The 23219-nt window shown below is 36.0% G+C and overlaps 1 protein-coding gene across 2 annotated transcripts in view; it reads right to left on the bottom strand.

Moving 5' to 3' along the window:
* Positions 1–14752: 14752 nt before the first annotated feature.
* CA8 (carbonic anhydrase 8) overlaps positions 14753–23219 on the bottom strand; it is a 44206-nt gene continuing 35739 nt past the window's right edge. For both annotated transcript variants that reach the window (XM_072411149.1, XM_072411148.1), the window contains 2 exons: positions 22266–22421; positions 14753–20862 (listed from right to left, as the gene is read on the bottom strand). In XM_072411149.1, coding sequence (XP_072267250.1) covers positions 22287–22421 — 135 coding nt within the window. In that variant the 3' untranslated portion in view covers positions 14753–20862; positions 22266–22286. The remainder of the gene's footprint in view (positions 20863–22265; positions 22422–23219) is intronic.

The raw sequence follows: 23219 nt of genomic DNA, 5'->3' as shown, positions 1-23219 counted from the left end.
GCCTTACATTTATTAATTGGTTCATTACACCTTTTGTTAAAAGTTTCCTTTATATTACAAATAAGAATGATGCAAATTTGTAATAAAACTGAACTCCAGCAATGCTTTAGGCATTAACTTTGCATTAGGTTTTCCCTGCACATTGCCAGGGTTAAAAGCTGTTTTTTATCCAGGAGAATTAAAAAAAGATTATTACTTATCTTGTCCCCTACTTCCCCTGCACCCTGCATGCTCCTCTTCTCTGCAAAGCGCCAGTCTGTAGACATGCCAGCCGTGTCTTCACTTACAATGCACGCCTAGTGGTCCTAAATTTTAGGGGATGACATTAGACCTACTGAGGTAGCACAGAGCACCTGAAAAAAGGGCTACTGGGGACCAGTCATGCAGAGTAGGGGCCTGCAGGAAATTAAACAAACAACAACTGTTTTTATGTCCCCTGAACAAAAATAAACATTTAACCTTTGCTGTGTGCAAAGGTTAGTTTTTAAAGTATTTCGTAAAGTATGAAATTTAGCTTTTAAGTAAAGCATTTTTTTTTATCAAAATAAAATTTATTCTTGGACTCGTGGCTTGTAAGTGTTCGACTAAAGCAAGCTTGTTTTTTTATTTTCAAGAGTTAAAAATATTATTTAGAGCAATAATAATTTAAAATGTTATCTGAGATTAATTATTTTATGCTTTTAGAGGTATATGTATTGGTATACATTTTAATAGGTCTGATTAAAAATCCTGGAATGTATGCACTTTCACAGAAACATTCTAAGTGTTTTGAATGCGTAATGTTTTTTCTTTAGTTTTTCATAAATGTGCTAAGCACATCCCCTAGTGGTAGCAGAGTAAAAATTAAAATCATAAACCTACATACTGGAAAAGAAAAGGCAAATGAAAAATCTAATATATATATATATATATATATATCTTTTATAAAATACATATTCTCTCATTCTCTCTCTGTATAATGTACAGTGTAGGTTTAATCTTTAATATATATCGGTCCCAAATCATAGCTTCAGGCTTTGTGTTGAGGGCATAAAAATATTTTAGGTGATAAAAAATTGCTTTATATGATAAGATAACAGTTTATGAAAAAATAAGGTCTTAACAGCTAAAGGCCAATTTTGTGAAAAAAAAATAGTAACACCAATAAAACTTTGTACATTTTACCGAAATCTATTGTGGAATAAAATAATAAAGGTAGCTGATTTATCCATCTTGATGAATGTGAGTTGTATTCCTCTGCTAAATATTTTAATTGTTCAGCAAAGTGTTCAGGCTCATTTAGAGTTATAAAGCTTAAGGTATGATTTTTATATACAGTACTGTATATCGTAATTATTTTAGTACATAAAAAATGCTTTGCTGAAACTTTAAAGTTGTCTTTTACTACCTTTGTTTGTTTGCACAAAGCGCATCTTCAGTGTGTTTGGGTATGTTTGCTACTGCTTTACCAACTTCCCTGACTTTAGGGCAAATCCCATATAAAAACTAAGCCCTGAATAGCACTTTACTTAGTAGCCAATTAAGGCACACTTACTGGATTGATGGACAGGTGGGGTTTTGAATATTAGCTCCAAAATCAGCAATGTCAATGTGCTACAAATGTTTGGTTAGGAAAGCCAATCGCAAACAGAAAAGAAAAATATTGGTCAAGCTAATAACCTGCATGTGAGACGTTTACAAGTCAGGGCAATTAGCCATACAGATATGCAGAAAAAAGAGAGCAGTAAACCAGAACACATCTAATTAACCAAAGAGTGTTACTTCTAAATATCCATCCATATGAGGGTAAGGTAACATAGAATAATTATATTTTAGGGTTCCCCTCTCTCCTTAACGTCAACAAATGAGAAGAAAATGCCAGTCCCATTTTCAGCAAAATTAAATTAAAAGTAAAAGGAACAAAGAGAGGCTTTTTATGGCATGCAAATTCAGTTGACTTGTCTTCAAATGGTTATTGTTACAATAATGACAATTGTTCACATAAAATAAAATGTGGCCCATTCGGCACTAAACAAAGAACTACTACTGCACCATAAGGAAGTTTCAAGTTTTTAAAATGTATTTAAAATTTGTAATAGTCCCGCCTAAATAAACTAGGCTGATGGCGTTCTGCATGTGCTAATGCGCATCCCCAGGAATTTGTGTGCTAATGCGCATGCCCAGTAATTTGCATTTGCTTTTAGGCAAGACTTCAAATTTCACATTCTTAGACAGTGAACAGCAACACAGAAAACCTGAAGCTGCTGATAGGACTCTGTTGCTATCTTAGTTACCTGTCAGCTTGTCTCTGTGTCACTCCAGCTATTTGTCATTTAGAATATATGTCCTGTAAAAGTAATATAATACTGTACAAACATAGCAGAGAATACTATATTGTGATTAGGTTGTTTTTTTTAAAAGCGTACAGCACCTGCTGTTTGCTTACATTAGAATACAAGCTACTAAGTCACTGATGGCATGGAAAAAAAAGAGATAGGAGCTGCAACTTTAGGCCACTGTTGTGATCTTACTGAAAAAAAAATTCTGTTAATCTTATCTAAAATTACTAGTTCCCCTATCCCCATAGAAGAAAAGAAAAAAAATATTTGTAGTACAAATGAGAAGAGGACAATACAAAATATTACACCATTCCCCTATATCCCTATAACAACTAACAATGCCATATACCATATGAATGCATCATCGCTTTAAACATCACAAAGATGATTAATAATGGGACTTTTAAGGCCTTAATCAACTAAGCAATTTAAATCAATAATATGTAATATACAACAACAAATAAAAACATAATAAATTAATTTAAAACGCAACTCGGTTATATTACAATTGTTCTAATATAGGCAATTTGTTTACAATCGTGTTTTCAAACGCTTGTCACAGAACAAAGTCTACTTCCTCAGTAGTCCATCGAGATAAAAGTCATCCAGACCAGCGGTCGCGAAAAAATTTTGGTGGTTCGCAGCTCTGGCCAGTGCGCCCCCAATAGTCAAGAGAATGATCCTGCTTGGGGGAAGCCCGAGCCACAGACCATGTCTCTTGTATGGATCACAGGCTCAGGGCGGTGGGTGGAATGCAGGCTCAGACCTGCCATGGGTAAAGTTTCTTCCCCTTTGAGTAACACACAACCCCCCGCGCATGCACGGTCGGGAGTCCATGAAATTAGTGTCCATGGCGTCCAAAAGGTTGGCGACCACTGATCCATCATTACCCTTTAAAAATGGCTTTAGGCATCCAAGCCCAAACAGCAGCAAAGAGGTAAGCAAACCCTGAGGATATAGCTTTTTACTTCCAAGAAGAGATTGTTGGATTGTTGACAAACCACAGTAAGATTTTGGATGTCTTGAGAAAAAATAGCAAGTGGCAAATTACCATGGAATGGTCATTTTTGATAACACTGATCTACAAAATTGGATTTGTAGCACTTATATGTGTTATGGCAACTTTGTTAACAAAGTAGAATTTTACGGTTTCTGTAATATGCTAGACCAGTAAAACCCATTAAGGGAGCTGATGAAGATGGCAGTGACCATGCCAGATCCAGGGAATGTGATTTTTTTTTTTAATTAAAAATTGTGGTTGGGTAGGTATATTGTCTATCTTTCTGCAATAAAGCAACTGCCTGGTCACAATTTTTTATTTTTTACATTAAGTTCTGCTTTAAAACATAATTTTCACCACCAATCTAAAAGAGATAACCCATAATATAAAGGACTATATTTATAAAAAATTTGTATAGTGAATTTGTTGAAAGATTGTGTTTGTTCATTCCTTCTTTGACGCTGAGAAGGGCAAAAAAACTTGAATGGTAACTAGAGATGGATGAACATTCTTTAATGTGTTTAAAATACTTAAATAGACATTGGCAGATGTACTGAAAAGAGTTCTACATACATACTTACATACATACCTAAGCCTTGCAACAGTGAGAAATTTGGTTTGAATTCTAACACAGCTTTCTAAATAGAGTGAATTCTCTTGTGGTTGTTTCACCAACAATCACAAAACATACTGCCAGGCTGAATTATACCTGGAAATGGCTGAAATATGTGTGGGTAAGAAGCTAAGACTATAAGCTCCATTCAGACACAGACATGAATAGATCAGTGTATTCTGAAAGCCTTTGAATAATACATCATGGCTACATAATATATGATATGTGTATAAAATGTATTTTTATATTTTTTAATGTTTGTCAGTAAATTATTTTTAATCCAATGTGATGCATAGTAGAAAGTTTATTCTGAAAAATAGAAATAAAGATAAAATGCCCCGTTCAGAAAGGCATGAATCAATAATGATTACTTATTGACTCTTAGAATTTTCTTCCTTAGCTGAACATTTTTTTTTTTCATGCCACATGGTAACAGAGGAAGCAACAGAAAATACAGGAAGGGAGGATAGGAAAGGGAAATTATAAAACAAAACATTACATCAGTTATAATACATATGGTGCCTTTACTAAAGTACAACAGTACTATGCACATAAGTGATAGAGAAATAGATCTTGTAGCAAACGTCACATTTATTATAAATCTGTTATGTCGACTAGAAACACTGGATAATTAGCTGTTATCTACCCATCATTATGGCCTGAAGTAGGAAAACACATGAAATGAGTAGTCAGCATCTATAAAATATCACTGGTTATTAGGCTCTGTGTTACCCTTCTAATACTGAATAAAACATTTTATTTCAATATTATTATTCTAATAAAGCTTTCCAAGCAAAAACGAATTATAAACCAAAAATCCAGGCAGATAAAATATGACACAAATTATTGCAATTTTATATTCATTAATACATTATTAAATGTATTTGTACTGCAAGTTGGGAGAAGAAGACAATCAGTTCTTGTGCTGACTTACGGCATACTGAAACATGTGCAGACTGATAGTATACTAACAGGAAGAGAAAGCAGAGTGTCAGAAGGATAAACTGTGCTGCTTCTCCTTTACTGTCCATTCACAGGCTGGGGACCCGCTAATGACAGCCTAGATTTGGATAATTGAGTTGAATGATGATGGATGTCATTCAACCCAGAAGGCTGATGATATCTAGTTGTAGAAAAGGGAACAGCTCTGGATCAAAATGTAGTTTTGTGTTAGCTACTTTTATAATTTTATTTTTCAACAAAGGTTTATGGAGTTATGCTTTAAGGCAGAGGTAGGCAAACTCCAGCCTTTAGGCCGGATATGGCCTAGCCAGTATTCCAGTCCGGCCTAACGCCCCCCTAGTTATTTATTGTTGGATCCGGCCTAATTGAATTGTCGCGTTATTGCGAGTTCCTGCAATATCATCGATATCCTCGAGTGACCCCAATTACTTTGCCAGCAACAGCTACCAGTCTCCGGAAGGTTAACCTTGAACGTTGTGTCTTCAACCCCCGAATGGACTGACAAATTTTTTATCAACAACACCAACAGCACTTTCAAGCGGTCAAATCTCAAGAGGCATTTCAATGCCAAGCACGCGCACACATACAGAGACTACACCGCGGATGAGCAGAAGACTGAGGCTGCTCGCTTGCAGTCACGGTTGAAAAAAACCTTTCCTTGGACACATTGTTTCTTCTGGCCAAGTGTGCCTTCTTGACCTCCTGAAATGGCCTAGTAGTCCAAAAAGTTTGCCAACCCCTGCTTTAAGGTAATGTGTATGCAAGTGTGAGATGCCTATGTCATCCACAACTGTGTGACTGCCTGTGTATTTAGCCATTTTACTAATACATACTCATACACAATTAAATTTTAATTATTTAATTTTGTTCTAGGCGTAGAACTCCTATATTATGTGCTTAATAACCCTTTTAAAAGGTGGTAACTTTGATCTTTGCTTTTTTACAGAATTACAAACAGCACTTGCAACCAACATTGCTGGATATGTTTGATGCTGCATTACTACTGAGCATAGTAGGGACTTACAAGCTGTTGGGATGGAACCATAGTGTGCTGGCTACAGGAAGGAGATATAGATAGAGAGTGAAGATTTTGCCACTTGCCAGCTAAAAAATGTTTTGTGGTTGCTTTGCTGGGGCAATCCACATAAAACTGCAACTGCCTAAAGTCTGCAATGATCTGCTGTTCTTTTTTGTGAAGCTCACATAAGAAACGAACTTGTCTATCTGCTGAATGTTCTCTTACAACAAATAGAGTAGCCAGAACAGATATCTTTCAAACAGGTTGGAATATGTCCCATCTCTCACTAGTAGTGTTCTGAGTATGGCATTGGATTATAAAAATTAGAACAGTATCATGCTGTTCACTGGCCAGCAATATAGCCTTAGGCTGGCCATAGACTACTGTGGCTGGAAGAAAATTTTCTGAGGCATGTTCTCTACACCTCTACACATGTCTAGTAGACACTTTTGGTATTGAATCTAATTTTTTGTGTGTGATTGCATGGAAGGGAATCACATCAACTATTCACTGAATATCACTTTTTTTAACTTCTGCCAAATAAGGCAACAATCATTGCATGTGGTTCAATTGTGGATTGTAGTCTATAGACTACAGCTACTAATTTAACTTTTTTTTATCTCAATGGGCTTCAAAGTGCTCAAAGCAATTAGTATATGTACTCAAATATACATTATATTACAAAAGGAATAGTGGTTTATAGTTGGGTCACATCAGTAAATGGTCCTGTGTCCTCATGTTCTGCTATCCATGGGTGCCACCAGTGAAGAACGAAGTTCAAGAAAATCAGCCTTGTCCATCCTGCAGAAGCTGTACCAGCAGCAGGATGTCCAAAATGAGAACCTGTGTGATTATGGTACGAGGGCAGCCTGGCCTACCCTGTTCAGACTGCTAATTTAGGACGCATGTAGTGTTTAACCTTCCAAGAAAGGACCAAAATGGAGAGCTGTGACAATAGAGAGTGTTCCTCATGGAGCACACACCACAAATCATTACACATTGGAAGCACAGCATCAAGAGGGAGAGAAAGTATTCCTGGTGTTTCGGGGTCATCAGAAAAGTTTGCCAACTGTCTCTATCCCTTTAAGCAAAGGCAGCAGGGGAAACAGAATGAGAGTTTGAGTGCTCATGGTGAGGAGGAGGAAATAGAATGGGCTTCCAGGGGAACATTTTCCACCTGCTGAATGCCTGGTGTTCTCTGGTGGGTGAGATGAGATTATAATATTGTCAACAATGTTACAAGTCTGCATGAATATATTACTTACCTGTCACAAGGTACATTATCAATCAACACTGAATACTTTTTTACATGTACCTTTTAAAAAAAGATAAGCATTTAAACCCTGATACATAACTTTGCCAAGGCTGATTTAATGGAAATAATCTGTTGCAGGCAGGAAGAAGCATTGTATCAGTCTCCTCTCCCTTTGTAACACATCACATGGTGAGTGGCTGCAGCAAGGGGCTATTCTGTGTCAGGCATTTTTAACACAGCCAAGAATTGTACAGGAATCAAGATTTGGATGACCATGTCATCTCTAAGGAAATATTTATGACCAGGCATCCTTAGTAATGCCTGAACAAAAAAAGGCTTCATCATGGAGAAAAAAAGCAGCCATTGTCATGGGAAGTCCTGTAATCTCTGTGAGGGGTAATACATATCTGAGAATGATATACTCACATTTAGCATGCACACACTTAACTGTTATAACATATTTGATACTTGATCTACCTAATTCATTGTAGTTATGAACATGTTTGTGTCCTCTTTGTCATTTCATAAATTAGGATCTTTAACGTTGATCTTTGAAATTTTTTTTACTACATTTATTAAACATTTAGTAATATACATTACATGGCCAATGCAATTAGATTAACAAGTGAATTATCCATGTTCATAATTGGGAATATTAGGACATTTCCTTCTGTTCGGATTACTCCCACAATTCAAGCTTTGCTACAGACAAGACTACTGCTGCAGCTGTCAGTCAAGGGCAAATTATATGAAAGAGTACAATTCAGTCTTTGTGTTGTAACTAAAGCAGAAATCCCAAAAGTTTCCATTTCTCATCTGAGTGCACTGTAGGGCCATTGTCTTCTCCAATCTAAAGAGAGAATGCAGCAATTATATTACTGAAATTCTTCAGCAGTAACTTCTGAAGTCAGTTATGTTCGAGCATTAAAGCAATGTATAACCCAAGGCAAAAGTTAAAAGATGGGGGAGGGATAGGTGTCACCTTTCATGATCACTTTGTAACTGAAAATTATCTTTTCTTTTACCTTTTCCAGCTAACAAAATGCAATCATTGTGAATGGCCTGTAAAAGGTGCTTCTATTAAATAAGGTTATTACATTTTATATAAATTATAAATGAATATCTTGTTTCCTTTTATGCGGATACAAATGGATTGTTAAATATTTGTTGAGGTCACCATTTGACTTAGAGTACAGAATGTCCTATATAGTATAAATTAGAAATGAGGTACAAACCACAGCCTATTATGGATTTATAGTCTGAGGGTATATTCAGTCTGACAATCAGTCATTTATAATACATGTAACAAGAATATGCATTGCATGATGACCTGTGAAATTCAGAATAATTACTGAATTAAGAATAATTATTGAGCATTTGCCAGCAGGACCGGAGTGTCTTAGTGGGTCAGTCTGTGTTTCCAAACTTCTGTTAAAAAGTGATTATTACTGCAGATATATACTGTCATTTTTTTGGGGATGTCAGGTTGGCTTTTTCTTTCTATATATCCCTGTTTTCTGTATCCCAAACCAGCCCTTGAGTATTAAGCTGCGTACAGACATCTAAATACAGCAGTCATTCTCGTTCAAATGCTAAAAAATGCTGGATAACCACTGTAAATTTGCTAGGTTTTCACACTAAATGATCATGTTGGTTCATCTCAGGCAATGATATTGTGTATACATATCTTTTTTCCCTTTTTATATTTTCCCTACTTTTCTACACTTTTAGATAAAAACATATCTAGCAACATTCGAGGAAGAATACTAATTGTTTTATGTATTATTTTCTAGGTCCCTATAGCCATATGTGATATGGTATGATATGATGTGAGTGTGAAATGTGTATATGAGTAGTTTAGTCTATCATATGCAAAGTTTCATAAAACCCTGGAGTTCTTCCGAAGATTGCTAGGGATTTCTTGCTTAGTGAGCAAGGATAAATCATTCTATTTATTAGTGTTTGTGACTGACATCATTTAGCAGAGCCACTAGTATAGGACCATTAGAGCCTCTTCTACTGTCTCTTGGGTAAGTAACCACAAGCACTACAGACCTTTAGGCTATCTGTAAGTAGCATTCTGACCACTAATGTTTTAGAACTTCTACAATAACTCAACATACAGTATATGTAAACCAAATCACTAAATCTCATTTAAACAGAACTATAATCTTTCATTTAAAAATTACGTACAGACAAGATTTTTATTGCAGAAGGAGCAGGCGTAGTCCCTTCTGCAAAAAAACTAACCTTAGTGTAGGAAGCCGGGCGGCACTGGGACAGAATGAACTCTGGCATACAAGCAGGGGAGTATTACCATCTTGGCCTGGTCAGTGAAGATGGCGGAAGATCCAACAACCAGAAAGTTCAGCAAAGTTCATCTTTCTGTCACTTTGCTCTCTCCTTCTGTACTTTGTTAGCATATGAGAACATTAGTAAAACTAAGTGGTCCTTTATGCTGTTTCATTTTCTCAGTGTGAGTATGCAAGACTCTGATATCAAGTCATATACAAATACACAGCTACATTAATTTGTATTTAATATATCAGCAAATTCAGCTTTAACATGGTAATGTCAGTCAAGTTTTGGAAAAACTGCAATCTTCCTTTAGATAATACCTCCTAGTCATGCATGATGTTCATGTCAAAGTACTTTATATTTTACAGTGACTATATTCTCTGTCTCCCAATCGTGTTGTCTCCCTTGTGACATGTGTGTTTCCTACCTTTATATGAGCGTATAATTAAAGCTGTAAGTAGCTGCTACAACACACATTACAGGCATTGTCCATTGAGAACTGCCATAGCCAGATTGCATGTTGACTGTAAATGCCAAAAAATGCCTACAAGAGATCATATGCCTAACTAAACATCATGAGCTTAGGGTTTATTGTCTTTTAACTTAAACCCCAAGGTTTTCTTAGATGCTATCATCTTTTCAGACAAATGTAAGATATTCTGATTATTTCATATGGATGCTTAGATGTAGATATATCCTTCCACCTCCTCAAAATCATCAAAGTTCCTGATGCCACGAGGATCTGGTGGAGCAGCTCTATTCTACCACAATCCACTATCATGTCTTGCTGTGTATTGTTGTGTATACAGCACATGTGCATTATACTAATGGAGTGCCTAATAGGAATGCATGTTATGTGCACTACGGCACATTCCAGTAACAAGCACTTTAGCACAAGGCATAGGTCAAAATGGGTCTTTAATCTGGCCAGTTTTGTTGCTAAAATATTCTTCCCTGATTGTTCCCAGTGACACAAGAATAAACGAGCACTGTACACACAATGCTATTCTTTTGTATGGAGAGGGGAGGACAAGTATGTGGCGCCCTGCTTTGCTGTCTTCCAAAGGAAAGTACAGCAGTTGTTCCCACTCATTTGCTCATTGATCCTCCAGAACAGATTGAGAAACAGTGCTGGGGGACCTTTTTTTACCTGCTAGATAATTGTCGCCTGAGACAAAAAGTCATGATCATGTAAGGTGAAAGTCATCTAGTGTTTGTACTTACCTTTACTCTCACTCCTGTTAGCATTGCCTTGCATTGCACTCCTTCCAACACAATCCGCTCCCATCTTCATTTTCAATGCATATGTTATGTAACTCTCTGCAGTAGTCATCCTAATGATTCATTTATATTACCATCACCTTCATTCTATGGAATTAGGAAGAGGACTTGCATTCAATTGTTTAATTGATGTTCCAAGTGGCATCCTCATCTGGGCTTCTCAAGTACTCCTAACAGTCTTTATATTCCCGGTTTTTACAAGGAAAACATACGGTTCATTTATCCTAGTCAAATACACGTTAATAATAATGTTATTTAATTTGCAATCACGTGTCTGCTTATTCTTATAAGGCAAATTCACTATGACTTATCATGCTGTGACTTGGCTTATAAATGTTAAACGCTATACTTGTGTTATCGTGTTCTGCAGTAATTTCTTGCGTCGCCCTTACAACATAGCGCAGCTAATGCAAACCTGCATGGCAGCATAATGATGCTTTCTCAATCTCAATTAGCAATAACTAATTAACAAAATTGTCTTATGCTCAAGAATGAGGCACATCTTTCTCCCTCCTTCTCTAATCCCAAGTGTGATATATGGTTGATTGAATATCTAATTACTTCCTAATTGAATGAGCACATTATACATTTTTCACATGTTCAAGCTAATGCTTTTGGTCCAGAAATTAAAGTCAAAGAAATTAACTTGAATTGGGATTTTGCCAACCTTCATAATGAGGAAGCTTTGCATTAAGAGTGTAATTATATGCAAATGTAGGTATTTGGACACAGTGTTTATTATGAAAATGTGAAAAGTTGTTGCAGAAAGCTGCCGCAAATGTCTAATTTGGATGATGAACAATTTTATTGTTGATACTTTGTAATTCAGCAATTGTCAGTGGTTTAGAAGATGCTTTTTAATTTAGGGGCATATAAAAATGAGAATGCATAAATAATAAAAGATGGAAGATTTTGGTTTATGTGATGTTAAATATCCCTGTATGTTTTTGACTTTACCTATGGAGCCTTGGGTTGTGATAAGTCCAGATCCTCTTAGCAATAGCTGCAATATAAAAATGGTGACCCAAGATCCTAGACCCTGGCATCTTGTTGATAGGTAACATTTTCTATCATAGTATGGACCAAAACAGAGGAACAGTGGGTGGGAATGGATCAGGCCAAGTACATCTTCAAGAAAAGTAATCACTATTTGCTTTCTGGGCTTGAAGTCTCTTGACAAATATTGAAGGTTTTGTGAACACACATAAAGGCACCTTAGATGTCTGGACAATGTGTACAAGTGAACATATGTAATATGTGTAATAATTGAACTCATACAAGATATGGAAATAAAATAATAAAGCTTTAATAGCCTCAATAAAGTGAAATATTACGTTGTTGTAATGTATATTGCACTTTACCATTGTACTGTTTATTTATTGAGTGTTATACCAAGAACATTCATTTTTTCTCATATTAATGCAAAAGATTTATTAATCAAGAATTATGGCATATGATTGGATTCATGTTCTCTGACTGAGGATACAACAGAGGAGACAGTTTACTTAATTGTATAAACTGTTATACTCCAAGCATCAGTACTCCTAAGAATTTAAATAATGAACAGCAATGCAGACCTCTGCATAAGAGGAGTCATTTGTGCATAATTCATATGAAAACTGCAAATGTCTAATCAGTAAGAAAAAACATTTTTAGGCTAAAAGAAGAAAATGAAGATCACAATTATATTCAGTTATCCAATCTTTAAGAGATCAGTAAGTATATATGTAAGTCGAGCTAGTATATTAGTCTGCATATAAGTTTCCAGTTATCAGTTTTCTTAAGGGACACTTTCTATGCAAGCCATTTAATGTTATCATAATTCACCTTTTTATTTCAGTCTGAAGCTACTGTTATTTAATAAAACTGTTTTTTTAAAAAAGCAATATGGCACCTCAGAGGAGTTTTGCACATTGTTTTTGTAATAATGTTAGTTTTTTTATGCTCCTTTTTTGAGGGCAGTTATGTGCAGTGGAATTGCGGTGCATTTTTTTCAGATCACGCAGTGGCCTAAGGTCGTTTGCCACCCTCAATAGACTTCAAAGTGAGGTGTCAGTGTTTTAAAGCATTTATAAATTTGGTTTTAGGTGTTCTGGGGGACAGTTTTCACCTTTTTTTTTTTTTTTTTTGCTGAAAGTGAAAAAAATGCTTGTAAATGTTCGCAAAATCAGTTTTAATTCTATATGACAAAAAAGTGAAAACAAATTGTGTAGTTACACTTTTTTGTATGTGTAAAAGTGTAAGTGTACAACTGCTTCCAGGTGCCTATTGCTTGTCACAGCTTTTTACCTCTTAGTCTCAACAAGCCCTAGTTAGTAATGCAGATCCTATAATTCAGGAATATGCGACAAGGTTTGTTATAATCTTTGCAATTTACACCTATTTACCAGAATTATACTTTAAACAGAACTATGGTAATTCTTTTCCTATTACTTATTTAGCAAAATGGGGGCAGGTGGTAACCAAAATGTATTTCTTGCAGCTCACCTACTTGGCTATTGTGTAGGGGGGATGCCCACAATCACAAAAATGCCTAAAAAGAATACCAAGCAGGTTACACATTTAACACACTGCATATTATTTCATATATTTTTTGGTTTTCTTTAGTTTACTAGATTAATCATTAAATATTAGGAAATATGGAGGTTAACACTGCTGACTTGAAAGGTTAGTTTTCTGGCTGTTGTCAAAACACATTGTTTTTTTTACTTACCAAGTCAATAGGCTTAATTTATTAAAGCTTTCCAAAGGCTGGAGAGAATACATTTTCATCAGTGAATCTGAGTGATCCAGCAAACCTGGAATGGATTTCTTCAAAGTTATTTGCTGTTTGCTAGCAAATGTTTTGAAGGATGGATTTTGTTGGACCAAATCCATTCCAGGATTGCTGGATCACTCAGCTTCACTGATGAAATTGTATTCTCTCCAGCCTTGGAGCTTTAATAAATCAGGGCCAATTTCTCATAACAGCATGAAGATCAGGAAAATAGGAGAAAAACTAGCATGCTGCATGCTTTTTTTGGACCACTGACTCAAAGCCCCTGATTCATCATTGAAATCCGCGATCGCTGGAAGCGCGAACGTACGCGCGGCCAGCGATCACGGATCGCCGCGGGCCGGGCTCGAGTATGCGCGTACACCCGCCTCACTACCAGCCGGATTCCAGCCTTCACAATAGGGAGCGCGAATCTGCCAATTAAGGCGATTAGATTTCAGCTGCGCGATTAAGGAGGATCTTGTGCCATTAGAAAGAATGATTTTTTAGGGGAACAGTGACTTTTAATGCATGATCGCCAGTAAAAAGCTGTCGGATAAGCGCGGCGCACGATTCCGGATCGCTAATACGAATGCGCGACCGATAATCCGATTTTGCTTGATGAATCAGGGGCAAAGTATTAAAATTCCAATCCCAATTGCAACTAATGACTTCCTCACTCATAACCTCATCACACGCACGGATACAAGACTTCTCTAGAGCTGCCCCGACTCTCTGGTATGGTCTTTCTCTTCCTATTCAGCTTGCTCCTACTTTCTGCTCATTTAAAAGAGCACTCAAAACCCATTTTTTCAAACTTGCCTACCCATCTTCTTCTGACTTTTGAAACCATCACTACTTCCAACCACTACATATCTCCCTCCTATTGTGTGTGAAATTTCCCACCTATTAGATTGTAAGCTCTTCAGGGCTGGGTTCTCTCCTCCTGTATCACTGCCTGTATTCGTCTGTCATTTGCAATCCCTATTTAATGTACAGCGCTGCGTAATATGTTGGCGCTATATAAATCCTGTTTATTAATAATAATAATGCTAGGCAATTAGCATTTTCAGGAGAAGAGTTCATTAAGAACAACCTCAATGTTTCTCTTATGACAGATTACCTTTAGAACAAATTATGAACTCCCATGTAATCCTCCTGTTACATTAAAGTACAGAATCTTCATGATTGGGTTATGTAGCCAATTTTGACATCTGTGGCTCTAGGAAAGTAAAAGGAGGGCATTGTCTCAGCTTTATAAGTGGTATTTAAGCTATAAAAATCAACAGTTCATTGTTTAAACCAAATTAACTTCTCTGTGAAAGTAAATCTTGTCAAAAGAGTATAGCCTGTGTTTATTTGGAAAGCATAAATAGTTTTCATATTAGATCCCCAGATTTGGCATTAACATCAGAATTGTTCCTGTGTAACAGTGATTAAAAGTTAGGTCTTATGCACTATGGTATTGATTCATACTACAGGAATGGAAGGGTCAGTATATTTTTTCACATATTTTCCTTTTAAGCATCATGATTAGGAGTAGAAAAAAACTATTTTTACATTTTGGGTACAGGGGTTAAATATGAGAAATTACATAAAGATATGTAGTGATCCAGCGTTCCAAATACGTATGTATACTGTTGTGCATAAACAGACCTAAATACAAGGGCAACAGATTACAGGGAGCCAACTGCCAGAGAGTTGCACAAGAATCACTGGTTCCACTGCCAGTCTGAACTTGGTCTAATTGTGACTAATGATAGCCATGGTATGTCATTTTGTCCATAAACTGGTGGTTTTTTTTATTCCCTGGATAACCCCAGAGCCCCTTACACAAAGAGTGATAGATCACTTCCCACTCAATAATAACACATTTAGGGGCCTATTTATATATACATATATATATATGTGTGTAAATTCAATGTTTAATGCTTCTTTGTGAAGGTACATACTACACATTTCCCTCAAGATTGTATTGATGGCCCCCGAGGAAGCAAAATAAGGCCTTCTGTGCAATGCATTGGACATTTTATATGAGCTGTGAAGATGTTTTTTCATTCCTGTTGAAGGTTTGCAGCTTAAAAATGTAATTATATGGTAAAATAATTTGAGGGGAAAATTATATAAGTGCATGTTGTTTGTAAAAGGTTTTAATACTTTGATATTTTTTAATAAAGTTTGACAATGTTTTAGCTATTCAAAATTTCACATTTTTCTGATTCTCATTCCTTTGTGATATAAAAAAAAAAAACATTCTGTCTTGATTGTGATTATATTTGCTATATGGGACTTACATATTACACAGAACTTTATGGAGTCAATATTCATGCCATAACTGTCCCTCAGAGGAGCTCACAATCTAATGTATCAGCCCCATGTATACACTGTCTGGACCTTTGACTCTCAAACAGTAGAAATTTTGCAGGGCATTTACTCAACATATGTTAGAAATACTTTTCTTTTTGCAATCTTTTTCACAAATGTTACTGAAAATGATACTTTGTACAGCTTTTTGGTTTTAGCTCCCTTTTCATACTTAATCTATATTTTGAATTTCAAAATATATGATTTCGTTAACACCAAAATAACAAAAACAAAGCTAACACATTTATGGATTGTGTCTGTAAATGGTTTCATGGAACAGGAAAAGATAAAATACTGCACTGCACTGCGGGTGTTTCCTCTTGAGAATAACTCAATATTATTTCAGCAACGTTAATAGTTTAATAAACATAAAACAATGTAATAAATGTATGTGCCCTATTTTCAATTAAAAGTAAATACTTTGGGGATTTCTAATGATAATTATACCCATGTAACAATTCAAGGAAAAATACCAAAGGGAGGTGTTTATTTGTATTGTACAATACAATTTTAGGTTAAGAATTACATACTGTTGAAGTATATTTATGATACAAGGTAGGAAAGACGTTCTTTAAAACAAAAAAGGTCCCTCAATCAAAACCTTTCTATCAAGCCTAACAAATATGAACAGACTTTCAGACACAAGACGATCTGACTGCCCTTTACATGTCTACATCTAGCCGCCAAAACACTTTTACTGTAACCAACCATGCTGGCGCCAGGTGTATATTACATCTAGTCGCACCCTGAAAGAATCTATTTACCCATTATGGCTATACTGGCACAAAAGTATATGCCAAAGCAGGAGTGCACATATCAGACTTTTAATACCACTTTGTGTTGTGTTATTAGATTTCTCTACATCTGCTGTCTAAAAGTATATTTCAAGGTGCTTTGGTTATAGACCCCACCACCTATATTTGCTGGTTGAACATACAACAGCTACCTAAAAGCCCCTTTTACTTTTCTAAAGTCATGGTGACATAATTCACCAGGTTGTCTTCTCTTCTTACATTGGAGTGGGATGATCTATCTACAGGTGTCCACATAGCTTCCTGGTTGGAAGGAGGGCATCAAGTTTGCCTGAAGATGAGCTATAAAGATGAGATAAGAATGTGGAATGTTTCCAGGGGCTTTTACTTTAAGGTAAGCCTATCCTTCATTATGGATAGGTGCATGAAAAGGTACTAGTAATACTTACAAATATCTTTTATAAATTTTGAATAAATGTACACATTTAAATGTACACAAACAGAGAGGTAAAAACACCTAAAAGTGGATGGAATTAAACAACATTTTAAGGTTTAATGTAGGTGGGAACAGAATTGTGAAGGACATTTTTTAGAAAAAACATTTCTAAATAGAAGTAGTAGGCTATTAATTCAGCTCACACGATAGTAACACTGAAACCATTTATTAACCCTAATTTCATTTTTCCAGGTTCCAGGGAGCACACCTGGGAGGATGGGAGGATGATGCTTACTTCCAAGACCAATCCTGAATTCCATTATTGTGATACACTTGCTTTTTTATGTTTTCTGTGTGTTTTTTTTCTTTTTACTTTAGGCTTTGTTTAAATGAAAGTCAGCAAGTAGCCTGCAGTGACAGGCACAGGTTCCTAGATTGCCACATCACAACAAATGGATGGATTGCTAGGCTGCAGCAATGCCTAGATGGAAAACTGAAGTGAAGAGAAAATACCCTACAACTGTATGTTATCAAGGTTATACTCATAATTATTCATTTTGTCTTCACCAATAACTGTTTTATCACATTTTTATAATTTGATCCTTTACAATGGCAAGGTCTGAAATAGGAGTGAAGATGAGGAGCAAACTCTAACAAACGTTGTAAAATAAAACATGTGAATATATAGAATTCAATACAAGACACCTATAGGCTACAAACTTCCAAATCTATGCAGCAAAAAGTACAAAGAAATACACCAAATACATTTTTAAAAGTAAAATTTGTACTTAATACAGAAATCAACATAAACATTACTAGTATACACAAAAGCTCATCCTATATAAATCCTACATTTAAATAAGCAGGTTTAAATAAAATATTCTATAGGTTTTCAAATTAGAAAGTATTAAAACAAACATTTAAAATCATATTTTTAAAACAAAGAAACATAAATACATAACTGTTTTGCTTAGTTTTGTAAAATGAATGCACTTAAAAAACTAAAAAAATATATAGGACACATAAAGATGTATTAAAATGTATCTGTAAATAGTAAGGATTAGTTAGAAACCCTGTCAGGTTCTTTCTTTTTTGTGCTGTGATGCTGAGATGCTGTCTGCATCCCAAAAAGGGTTTTTTTCTTTACTTTCCGTTGCTGACTTACAACAGGTAGTGCAAAATAGTGCAAAAATTATTTTTTTTTATTTTTTGTTAATTTTAAAAGTAAGTTTTAGGTTGTAGAAGTACAACACCTCTTACAGCATTATTAGGAAATGTGAGCACTTGGTTGGGTTACACACAGTATTACAAATATGCATATACATAAGATCCGTGTAAGCGTCTAAATGTAAAAGTAGTCAAAAAGTTGTGGTTACAAACTATAAAGACAATAGCACAAATGTTAGTTCAAATAAAAGGTCAAAATAAAAATAAAATGATGGTCAAATCCACCACTAAGACAAAGGAACCTACTAGGGGCCTACCAACAGGATCCAGATAAAATTAATGTAGAAAAGAAAATATGAGAAAGAAGAACAACTAAAGAGGACCACTAAAAGCCATAAAGCGGAGAAGGGTTGGGGAAAAGGTAAAGTGTAACGGGAGCTATCTCTAAAACAATGGATAAAATGTCCTATGGTTTCAGGGGTATATTTGTTCACAGTGAAAGTGAATGGTCTAGGATCAGTGGCGTGTAATAGGAGAGGACCAGACACAATGGGATTTTTCCGTGGGGTCTGTCAGGATTGCTTTAATTTTTTTTGTTTAGCAAAAACCAGGTCATTTTATGTTTCACCTGCATTATGGTTGGGTTAGTAGACCACCAGGCCCGTGCCAAAACCATCTTGGTTATGTATTGGTACACTGAGCAAAAAATGTAATTCTTAGGCTGCATGTACACGGAATTTCTACAGGATTGCTAGTTGGAGGCAGCTTCGCTCCGTTAACCCTTTCTTTCCCTAGTGGCAAGTACTTATCTACTGAATGAATGTGAACTCTTGCCGCTGATAATCATATCCTGATAATAAGGGTAATCAGGACAAAGAGACCATGTAATAATCTTTCTACATATTGCAATAAAATCGACCAAGGTCCTATCAATTACCTACTAAATACAGATACACTTTAATAAAAAATTACAAAATTTTCAATACAAATACATAAAACACACAACAAAAATGTGCTGTAGCTATGAATTGAAACTACACCTGTATCTACAAAAAGTTACATCTACTGTCGTTGTTGGGGCCATGGTATACAGCAGATTTATTTGCAGCCCCTTTATGTTTCCTTTTTTTAGTGCTTTCTCACCAAGAATATCATAGTCATATGGAATTGCTCAAACGATTTTTTTTTACGACCTGAAGCTCAGTCACTCAGAATTGCCAGCCACAATAACTTCATTTAGTTTTTTGGACTTTATAGAGCTACAAATTGCTATTTGATTCAATGTAGCCTACAAATCTGCAAAAAAATGTTTGCGTCAAAGTATTGCTGGCGTTAGTGATTTGGAGCGATGATTGTTAACTTTGGATAAATCACTTGCATGATATGACCCTAAACTGAATACTCTTATTCAGCATGACATTAAAATCAGTTTTGTTGGAACTTTTAAAAAGCCATGATTACTTGATTCTGAGCCCTCTACAGAACATCCCATCAGATAAGTAATAATTGTTACCCTTTCCTTAAAACTGTAATTACACTGAGTCATAATTCAATAAAAAAAAACTAAAGTGTATGTGAATATTACAATATAAAATACTCTATCTTTGGTATTACCTCTTCCAGCAAACAATAGCAACCCCCAGTGACTGGGCTTTGCAGGAAATATAATTTCTGTAGGTCTTCTGTTTATTTTAGAAAGTGTAGTTGATCAAACATGAGGGGTTCTGAAGAGTTTCATGCAGCTGCTGTTCTGTATATGAAGCTTCTTTCATCTGCTGTGTGAAAGTGTGAAAATTATTATCCAATGCCCCTGTGGTCATACACATGGATGAGTTCCACTTATTTGTCTATGACTTTTCCAGCTGGGTTTAATCATATTGACATTATCTAGCAAATATCTAGAATGTCTCTATCACTACATTATCCACATATAGTTTTGATCAATATCTGTTGCTACAGTTTTATGCTGCACCGTTAAGGTTGGTGTTAGATAAGCACTGGAGAAGATATAGTCCATACAGAGATAAAAGCATTTGAATATATTCATTTGAAAAAAGTACCTAACATTTAAAATGATTAAAGGAGAACTACAAGCAACATACACCATTTTGTAATAGATAAGTCTTTAGATCTCCCATATTCCACATTTGCCTCACTGCCTGGAGGACAAACTAGTGATCCTCATCAAATTTTTGTCTATCCTAACCTAAAGGCAGCTTGTTCTAAAAGGGCTCGTACATATCCTAAAGGGAAGGCCAGTTACTGCTGTAGTGTGATATAAGGCACACACCCAAATTCAACAATAGCAATTAATATAGCAGCTGGAAACTAGACTCCTGGACATCCATTAAGGAACTCTGGAGTTTGTGTTAAAAGCAAAGAACGCTGAATACACATTACTGAATATCATATAGGTTTACTGAAGACTGTTTTTTGCTTAAAGTTCTCCTGAAGTTAAGCAATACCCTTCCCTCCTTTAAAAAGTTTCACAAAGATATTGTTGTAGTCTTTCTTCAGATATAAAACTTATGACATCTTAACCCCTGATATTACTAGTCTCTGCAGACTAGACTTCTAACAAGAAACATATATGATCAATGGATAAAGCACCAACATTCCTGGCATGGTAGTCATAGGATTTCCTAAAACGAAAAAGAAGCAGAACAAAATGATAAGTATGAAAGTCAAGATAAATTCAGCGGTAGAAACGTAATTAAAAGACAGAAACACTTTTTTATTTCAAACATTTCTGACAAAATGTATTTCTTATGCATTTGCAGCTAAGTGTTAAAGTTGAACTCTAGACATACAGTTGAAAAGCATATATGGTAGCTGTTGAACATCATTTTCTATTGTGGTGATGCAATTTGTAACCATCACCCCCCTCCTCCAGCCAAAGTTTGAATTCGGAGAGGGAAAAGGAGATGCTGTCTCCACCTTTCAGCATGTTACTTGTCCGATCATGTGCAGCATGCTGGATTGGTCTCTAATGCTGTCCCTCCCTTTCCTTGTCAAAGCAAGGATTAAATAAGGATGATACATGTGGCATACTTGCACTAACTGCATTTAAAAAAAACAGCCAGTTTCAATAACTGGAGTTTTTACGGGTTTAGGGGTTGCAAATGACAGTGACAATGGAGCAGGAGAGGTCCCTGCTCAGAAGAGTTTACAATCTAAGAGATCTTTAGTGTCTTCAATTACTTATCAATATCAAGCCTCAAGGGGACTAAAATAAAGTTATATGATCCTCGAAACAGATGTGACATCACAACACAGATAAAAATTGGTTATCGTGGATATTTGACCTTAAATAGGTAATTGCATACAATACACAGACAACAAATAGTAATTATGCAGGCAGCATGTTGGCAATATTTAGAAAACACAATTTAAATTATAAATTAGATCTAGATATTGACAATCTAGATCAGCGGTCCCCAACCGGTGGTCAGGGAGAAAATTTTGGTGTTCACGGTACTGGTCAGTGCGCCCCCGAGCAGGGTCAAGAGAGTGACCCCGCTGACGGGGCACACCTGCCAGAGCCACGGACCATGTTCCCCATATGAAACGCAAGTTTAATGAAGTGGGCAGGGTTCTGGCATCATGACGTCACTCTGGGGGAAGTTTCTTACCCTTTGAGTGCGCGGTCCGGAGCCGGTATTTTTAGTGGTCCGCGGGACTGAAAGGGTTGGCAGGGTAATGGGGAGAGGAGGTGAGGGCAAAGGGTGAGGTGAGGGCAAAGGGTAGGTGAGAGTATGCTGGTGAGGGCAAAGGGCAAAGGGTGAGAGTATGCTGTGTATTGCCACAGCAAGCAGAGCTTTATGCATGACCAAAGACTACCAGTTAGTTTGAATGAGCTGCCTACATATTACTATGGACCAGGTCTCACATGATATCAGACCCAGGACCAACCTGTGTTTTTCTTCAACTGCAGGTCACAAAGGAAAAGGATAAAATGATAAACAAAAACTAAGAGAATTACTATTTGTAGGGTTGTCAGATACAAGAAACAATAAATACTTATCTTTGAGAAAGAGATACTTACAAGTATTTGCCCCCCGTTTACCTACTGGAAGGCTGCTCGAATAATCCTGTCACTAAGAGGCTGCGTAGGTCTAAAGTTATCAGCCAATATTCCATCACTTTCATCTTCCAGATCTGCTCCCTTTACATGCATTCGTAGTCTCCTGAACTCTTCAATCTATACAGGGAAAAATACATTGGATTAAAATATAGAATGTTCTAAAACCAAAAATATTTATTATAAATATACACTTTTATATATGCCTAAGGTTTGTCCGGAAACCTGGTTAACATCCAGCAAAAACATAACACAGAACTGCAGAAACAGAATGTGAGATGTTTGCTGCTGCACATAATGTAATGTATGATTTTATATGAGTCTGTGTGTGAACATATGAAGATAGGAATAAGTGCTTAGAGAATAGAACAAACAAGGCTTACTATGTTTATTTTAAATGTAACTTTGATCACTTCAAACACATCTAATTTTGCACATACCAGCTCACTTGTATAAATTTTATTACAAAGCAAAGTTCACACTTTGAAGCACCAGTTATAAGTGCAAACAGTGATATTACATCTGCAATATAAAGAGCAATATAAACTGGAATTACATCAGGAAAACACATTTCACCAACCTGCTGTCGCCCAATCCTTTCGTTTACAGGTGGCATTATAAAATAAACATGTATTGAGAGAAGTAATTCAAAGGATAACTGTACTTTCCAGTGCCTTCTACATTCCACATTGTGTTCATCACATATTGGTATACAAATCTTACTTGAAATGCAGACATATGTTTGATATGAGTTTTGGCATCCAGCCAGCTCCCAGTTCCAGCCTCTATGGGACCTTGGTTGAGAAAAACTGTACTGGTGCACAAGCCAAGTATGGCTTTACCTTAAAATGGCTCAGGGCTACAAAATCAGCATAGAACAGCATGACCAGGGCCAGATAACATTGTCTAGTTTTGGCA

The sequence above is a fragment of the Pyxicephalus adspersus genome, chromosome 5 (genome assembly GCF_032062135.1).
Source record: "Pyxicephalus adspersus chromosome 5, UCB_Pads_2.0, whole genome shotgun sequence".
Lineage (NCBI taxonomy): Eukaryota > Metazoa > Chordata > Amphibia > Anura > Pyxicephalidae > Pyxicephalus > Pyxicephalus adspersus.
The sequence above is the reverse complement of the archived record's forward strand: the minus strand, read 5'-3'. Positions and strand labels throughout refer to the sequence as shown.